Below are 7320 nucleotides of genomic sequence, written 5' to 3'. Positions count from 1 at the left end.
TTAAGTCTTAACACAACTTCATTTGCCACTAGCATAACGCTGAGTGTACAGCATTTGTTGTACACTCTTTTCGACAGTTCATTAACAATCGTGGTGCTTGCGATTATGATGTTGTACACTCTTTTCGACAGTCCATTCACAATCGTGGTGCTCGCGATTATTATAATCGTGGGCCCCACCTCTTGTATGTGAGAGAACTATTAATCATGATGTCAAAATAGTTGTACTTGTAACATCCTTCTTTGCCACAATGCCCAGCATATGTTGATGGGAAGTTAGGTAAATAATAAATATACTCTTATTTCATTTCATGTCCAGAAGTTAAGTTGTGAGATCCGAATTTATTTAAATATTGTCTTGTCGTGTTTCCTCGTATGCAAAGTGTTGGGTTGTGTGTCCATATAAGATAAATAAATTGTGATTTTATTTATTTATTATATTAATTTATGATTGAGTATGCGAATTAAAATGCTTATAATCACTTGCAATAATATAAGTTGGATACTTGTATTGAGAAATACAGTGTGATACAACTTTTATTTTTATCATAAATTTATAACCAATTTACAAGGATTTGAGACTTTGTATTCGAAGATTGTAGCTTGATCGATTCATTATTCGGGTTTGTAATATGTCTTTATCGTAGAAAATAAAAGATGATGCTAGTAAGGTTGGAGTGTATTAAATGGATTATGTGTTGAATTTTATTTTATAGTATGGCTGTTAGAAGAATTAGTGTGCATTTGATTTGTCGTTTTGAAGTTGTTTTCAGTTTTTTAAAATACTCAAAATGTGTTCAATATGTTATTATGAAAAATGTGTTTTTGAAAGTAAGGAAAATTTTACAATATAAAATTCAAAATGATTTTTTTGAGTGTTCATTGAAAATGTTCAAAAAAATTAAAACAAGGAAAATGAATATAAAAAATTTTCAAATTAAAATAATTAATAAAATCACATAAAAATTTATCCAAATTCAAGTACCCATCTCCCAATCTCTCTTTCTTTCCCAAGTTTCTCCAAAATATCATAAAATTATTTTTAAAAATTTTAAGCTTTGTTTTGAAAAACGATTTTTTACGATGACAAATTTAACGCATTTTGTGCAATTTTAAAACAATCTCTCAAAACAAAAAGTAAAAAATGAATTCATATCAAGAATCATTGTCATAAAAAAGGGTGGATCAACTATTTAAGTCCTTTTTTGAGCCTCATTATTTTTTAAGTATGTTTTTCTCTTCTTTTTAGCTGTGCATTCTTCAATATTATAATATTACATGCGAACTCAAAATTTTCTTATTTTTTAACTGTATATTCTCTATCAATCTACTACTTTAAAATATATTCTTCAACAAAAATGGAGCTCAAGCAAGCTCTAAGTATTTTTTGGTGAACATTTTTTTGTTTTGAGAAACGATTTTTTACAATAAAAAATTAAACGCGTTTTGTGCAATCTTAAAACAATCTCTCAAAATAGAAAGTAAAAAATGAATTCATATCAAGAATCATTGTCATAAAAAAGGGCGGATGAACTATTTAAGTCCTTGTTTGATCCTCATTATTTTTAAAGTATATTTTTCTCTTCTTTTTAACTGCACATTCTTCAATATTATAATATTACATGCGAACTCAAAAATTTCTTATTTTTTAACCGTATATTCTTCATCAATCTACTACTTCGAAATGTATTCTTCAATAAAAATGGAGCTCAAGCAAGATATAAGTATTTTTTGGTGAACAGTTAAAATTTGAGCTTAGTGTTTGTTGACAGTGAAACTTTAACATCTATAATTAGTTAACTTGACTATTAAAGAAGATGATACATAGCCCTTGTTCGAGCCCCATTATTTAGTAAAAATTAATTTTTTGAATAGTGATTTTTTGAGTGAATTACCCAAATGGTAATTGAACTTTGTAAAAGAAATTTCCACAAGATTACTGAATTTTAAAAACCATCAAATTCATTATTGAACTTTACAAAATGTTTTCACGAAATTACTGAATTTTAAAAACCACCTAATTCATTCTGAACTTCACAAAAAGTTTTTCAAAGTTCAGTGATGAATGTGGTGATTTTTAAAATTTAGTGGTCCCGTGAAAACCTTTTGCAAAGTTCAATGATGGTTGAGTGATTTTTAAATTTCAGTGACTCCGTAGAAACTTTTTCCAAAGTTTAATGACATTTGGGTAATTCACTCATGATTTTCTAGAAAATATATTGTTGAAAATTAAGGAAAAAAATTTAGGTTTAAGTATAAAATTAGTTTATTAAGAGAATATAAAGTTGAAAATGAGTTTAAAAAAATTATTATTGAAAAATGAGCATCAAACAAGGGCTTAAGTTAGTGAGAATAAATAAAGAAGCAAAATTATCATTTATGCTCCTATTTTAAACTAAGATAAAATACATATATGACTGGTCAGATGAAGGTATTATAAACTTATTGATGAGATCTTATACATTTCGATAGTGCATTCATTTTTCTTTAATGAAAAATTAAAATTCAATAATTAGATTCGGTGGACTATGATCGACTAGATATTATCTAATTATTGAAGTTTGAAAAATATATGTTCTATCATGTTCTTGTGATAGTTTTATAAAGTATTGACATCTAATTGTAAATATTATAAAAGTTTTTAGTTTAATTGTAATTACTATAAATTTTTGGACTTAATTATAATTGCTATGAAACTTGTACACTTAATTGTAATTGTAATTGTAATTGAAGTTCGACTTCACATAATTAAATAAGATATAAAATTAATTGAATTTTAATATTAATTGAAACTCCTATTTGAATTTTAAGACTCATATTTAACTTTATTTGAAATTTTTATTATACATGATCAAAATCTTTTTATCTCTATAAATAAAAATTATGTAGAACCAAGAAGAAATTCAACAAAACATATAAAATAATTATTCCATAGTCTCCAAATTTAGAGAGATAAAAGGAGAAAATTTATTATTATCCTTTTCTTCATTAGTTCAGTACGAGAATTACTTTTTTGCGTAGTGTTTGGTGGGGAACTAAATTAATTTTTTTTAGTAGATGATTATAGAAGTTTTTGAAATGTGTGGTTGAAAAGTTGTGGGATCCATAGAAGATGTGATTAATATTGATTGTTTGACTTTGATTTAAATTAAACTAAGATTTTATTCTTAACCAAACAGACTCTTGATTTAATTATAAGAAGATATCCAACCACATATACTTGAGTTTAGAGAATACTATAAAATACTTGAAACTTGAAAGCATCAAGTTCTTGAAATTAAAGTTAGAAGTTTGTGATTCAGGTCAGAAACAAATCGAACCGGACTATATCCAACCCTACTTGAAAGCATCAAGTTCTTGAAATTAAAGCTAAAAGTTTGTGATTCAAGTCAAATTCAAGAATTAATCATTGAGTTTAAAATTCGAATAATTTATTCTTGACGTAAAGGAATTTTTTAGACTTTTAAGTAATTCTTATTCCGCATTCCAACAAAAAGTGCTATTTTTTATTTTTTAACCAAAGCAGAAATTCTCACTCTAATTATGCAACTTCATTTTTTTTATATGATCAATTAATTAAATTAATTTTTGTTAATAATTTGTTTTGTCACGCAACAATTTATAAAATGTTTAAGACATTATTTTATATTATACGCAACAAGCAATAAGCACTCAAGAGTCAAGACTCGAGATTGAATAGAGCAACTAAAAACACAATCAGCATATTCAGCTGACAGCTATGCTCAAGTTAACAAAGACAATTATACTTTTTAAGTAACCTTTTTTTCTTTTTTCTTTTTCACCGATGTTACTCAAACAGGGCTATTGGCAGGGGATTTAGCACATGTTTGGTACAATTCAAACCAATTAAAATTAACAAATATTTTATGAACCCCATAATTTTGTGGTGACATATTTTATCAATTTCTATCAAAATTTACTAAAAAGTTTAATTATAATCCTCATCAAGCAAAGACTTAAATAGACGCCCCCTATCTAAATCCCTGTCAATTTCCCCTATTTGTAGAGGCGAATCTAGAGGGGGATTAGACCCCAACCCAAAAGCAAATAATGGCTTTTAAAAAAGTAAAAATTACAAGGACTAAGTGCTTTCAAGATCTCAATTCATATTTAAGATTTGAATTTTATTTTTTTTTCAAAAATCAGATATACTTAAAATTCTAAATATTAATAATAATATCATCAAAATCATTTTACATATCCACCCTCTGCCTTCTACTCTCTCAAACCATAATCATTTTTCAATATCATCTTTCTCTCTCTATACAGCCGACCCCTAAGCTAGCGCCACCATCAATCTCTCTTTCTCCATACTATATGGATGCCACCATCATTTCCTGTGCCACCAAAGTTCGCAACCTCTGTAAATGCTCTACTAAACGGGCTTCGCTACAGAGAATCAAGTTTACTATTACGATCAAATGATTTTGTACTTCAATCACCTCACAAGAAGCCACTGCATGCAGTACCACTGTCAATCTCCTGTCTCTCTCTTTGTTACAATCATTGCGCGTGGCAACGAGGTACCGGTCGTTGTTGTAGATCGTAGGGGCATTGCAGATCGCAACTTAAGAAGGGAATGGATGATTGTGGTTTGAGATGTCTGTGGTGATCTGCTGGAAAAGAGAATGGTGGTGGTTATTTGCAACAAATCGGAGCCGGAGAAGAGAAGGGATGCCTGTTGGTTGTGGCGCCTGTGGTACAGGTGGATCTATGAGATTTTGTCCATTCTTATTGGATTCAAGCGATTGGTTTTTGGGTGGTGGTGCAGGTGGATCTGGTGATGTTAGTGGTGGACTTTAATTTTAGTGAAGTTGTGTGGTAGTGGATTTGGCATTGTTGGCCCGATGGTGAGGTGGTGGTTGCAAACAGTTGGGATGCAAGTGATGTCAACGGCGGGGATCGAATGTGACGAAGAGTGTTTGTGACCCAGACTAATAAATTGGTTGATTGTGACCAAGACCAATAAAGTGGTTAATTTGTGACCTGTAAATAATGTGAACTAAAAAATGTGATTGTGACTTGCAATTTATTAAGTTGTGGTCGATAAATAACTTGTGACCAATTAACTTAATAATTTGTTGCTATTAAATAAGTTGTGAATTATAAAATTTGTGATTAATAAATGAATTGTGATCTATAACATTTTTGATTTTATGATCGATAAATAAATTGTGACCTATAAAAATCTTAATTTGTGAGCGAGAAATAGTTTGTGACTTATAAAATTTTTAATTTATGACCGAAAAATAATTTGTAACCTATAATTTTTTTTTATTTATGACTAATAAATAATTTGTAATCAATCAATTCGATAATTTGTTATCAAATTGTATAGAATTGTGACATTTATATATTTAATTAATAAAACATATTTTTAATTAATTATTTGATAAATAAAATTTAATAGTATCTGATTTTTGAAATTTTAAACTCTATTTCTTAGTTTTGAAACGTGTCATAATTAAATTCTTATATATGAAAATTTTCCTTTGAAAAATGGAAAATTTAGCTCAAATTCATGATGAAATAAAAAAGAATAAGAGGTTTAGCCTAGAACAAAAATTAAGTTTAGCCGAAGTAACTTCATTCTCAATACAATGTTTAATTATTCAAATTTAATTTAAAACTCTATAACAATTACATATTTATTTTATTCATATTCATAATACACAAATAACTTGTTATCAAAATATATATTTTATTTCATACATATTTAACTAAGTTTAAAGAGTTCCCTTATAATCGAATTAGTTTATTATATAATAAAAAACTTTTATTGATCAAAATAAAGATAAATAACTTATTTTAACAATATGAGATGTCATATGTTTGATTAAGTTTAAAAGTAATTAAATTTTTTCTTATGTATTTTTTTCATATGTTACTTATTTATACTTATGAGTTAAAAATTTATTTATTACGACCATGAAGTGGATGTTATTATCAAAATAAGTAATATGCTATATATTTAATTTTATTAGTTAAAAATATATTTGTTAGAACTTTGTCACTATTGTCCAAAAATATATTTTGATGTACTCATGTCAAGAGTTTAACCTTTTAAACTAAATCTCGTGTGATGAATATCTTTTTTGGTATGAACTTCTTAAAAAAAAATAATAATAATAAATTCAGCCCACCCTAATATATCTTTGCGACTCCGCTCCAGTCTATTTGAGTAGCACCTCTCTCTCTTGTCAAATTATAAGTGTTTTTTTTTAAGCTCGAACCAACATGGAGAGAGAATGGGAGAGTAACACACTTGATTCCAATCTCCTAAAAAAACTCCAGCTCGTGACTTTTGACCGCCTGGGTAAGGTTAGTCTGTTACGCCAACAAAACGAACCCCTCAAGAATAAATCAAAAAGAAGGAAAAAAATAAAAAATTAATTACTGCATCTATACATACAACGTTTATCTCTACAGTTTTACACCTGTCTCTTACAACTATACTACCATACACCCAGAGCTCGTTTAACACTATTTTCATCTTCTTCACCTCCCCTTTCCTATATATTTTTCTTTCGCAGTGTCGTAATGCTTCCCACCATTGTTCTCTCACGTTGGAAAACCCTAATTTCACACATCACTCCAGGTAAAATCGAGAATTAATTGTATAAAATCTCTTTTAATTACGTAACTGCAGTTTAAATTATATGATTAAATGAGAGAATTTTTTGGTTTTATTTCTGATGTTTTTGATATGATCAGTGAATTTGTCTGGGAAAGAAAGCATATTTGAATAACTTCTTGGTAGAAGGTTTTCTCGAATATAGAATTTATGTCCCAAAGTCAATCAAACGTGGAAAGGAGCGAGTCTACACGGTACAGGAAATCCGGTCGATCGAATCAACAGCGCCATTTCTCCGGGCCCGGTTCAATTAAGGGCGGCGGCGGCTCTTCCGCCCCCTCCAACCGCAGGTATACGTGTGTTCTGTAAAATTCTAGGTTTTTTTTATTTTTTTTATTTTTAAAATATACAGTATATTTTTGCCTGTGTAATGTGTGTATAGACTTATGGTGAATGTGGGCGTGACCGTTTGTTCGTTAATATTCAAGACTGCTTTTTTGTTTTTAATGAGGGATAATGAATTAATTTTTCTTCTGACCTTTTTTTCCCCCTTTATCTGATGGGATTAGTTTTAAGAACTATAATACACAAGGAGGGCAATCAGTGGCAAGAAACCCAAATGCGAGCCCGGATTCTAGTGCCCCATCCGCAGCACATGCTGTACATTATGGTACTCATCAACGGCAGCTAGCCCATGGTACGCAATAAGACTCCGGTGATGCTTAA

General features: G+C 29.1%; 1 protein-coding gene across 3 annotated transcripts in view; it reads left to right on the top strand.

Moving 5' to 3' along the window:
• Window positions 1-6434: 6434 nt before the first annotated feature.
• LOC111383260 (eukaryotic translation initiation factor 4G-like) overlaps window positions 6435-7320 on the top strand; it is a 10604-nt gene continuing 9718 nt past the window's right edge. For 2 of the 3 annotated variants that reach the window (XM_023007348.1, XM_023007340.1), the window contains exons 1-3: window positions 6440-6618; window positions 6735-6944; window positions 7164-7291. In XM_023007348.1, the coding sequence (XP_022863116.1) occupies window positions 6805-6944; window positions 7164-7291 (268 nt within the window). In that variant the 5' untranslated portion in view covers window positions 6440-6618; window positions 6735-6804. Of the gene's footprint in view, window positions 6619-6734; window positions 6945-7163; window positions 7292-7320 lie in introns of all 3 variants that reach the window. The other variant, XM_023007353.1, reaches the window with a different exon arrangement.

Source organism: Olea europaea, chromosome 3 (genome assembly GCF_002742605.1).
Source record: "Olea europaea var. sylvestris chromosome 3, O_europaea_v1, whole genome shotgun sequence".
In the NCBI taxonomy this organism is placed as follows: Eukaryota; Viridiplantae; Streptophyta; class Magnoliopsida; order Lamiales; family Oleaceae; genus Olea; species Olea europaea.
The sequence above is the reverse complement of the archived record's forward strand: the minus strand, read 5'-3'. Positions and strand labels throughout refer to the sequence as shown.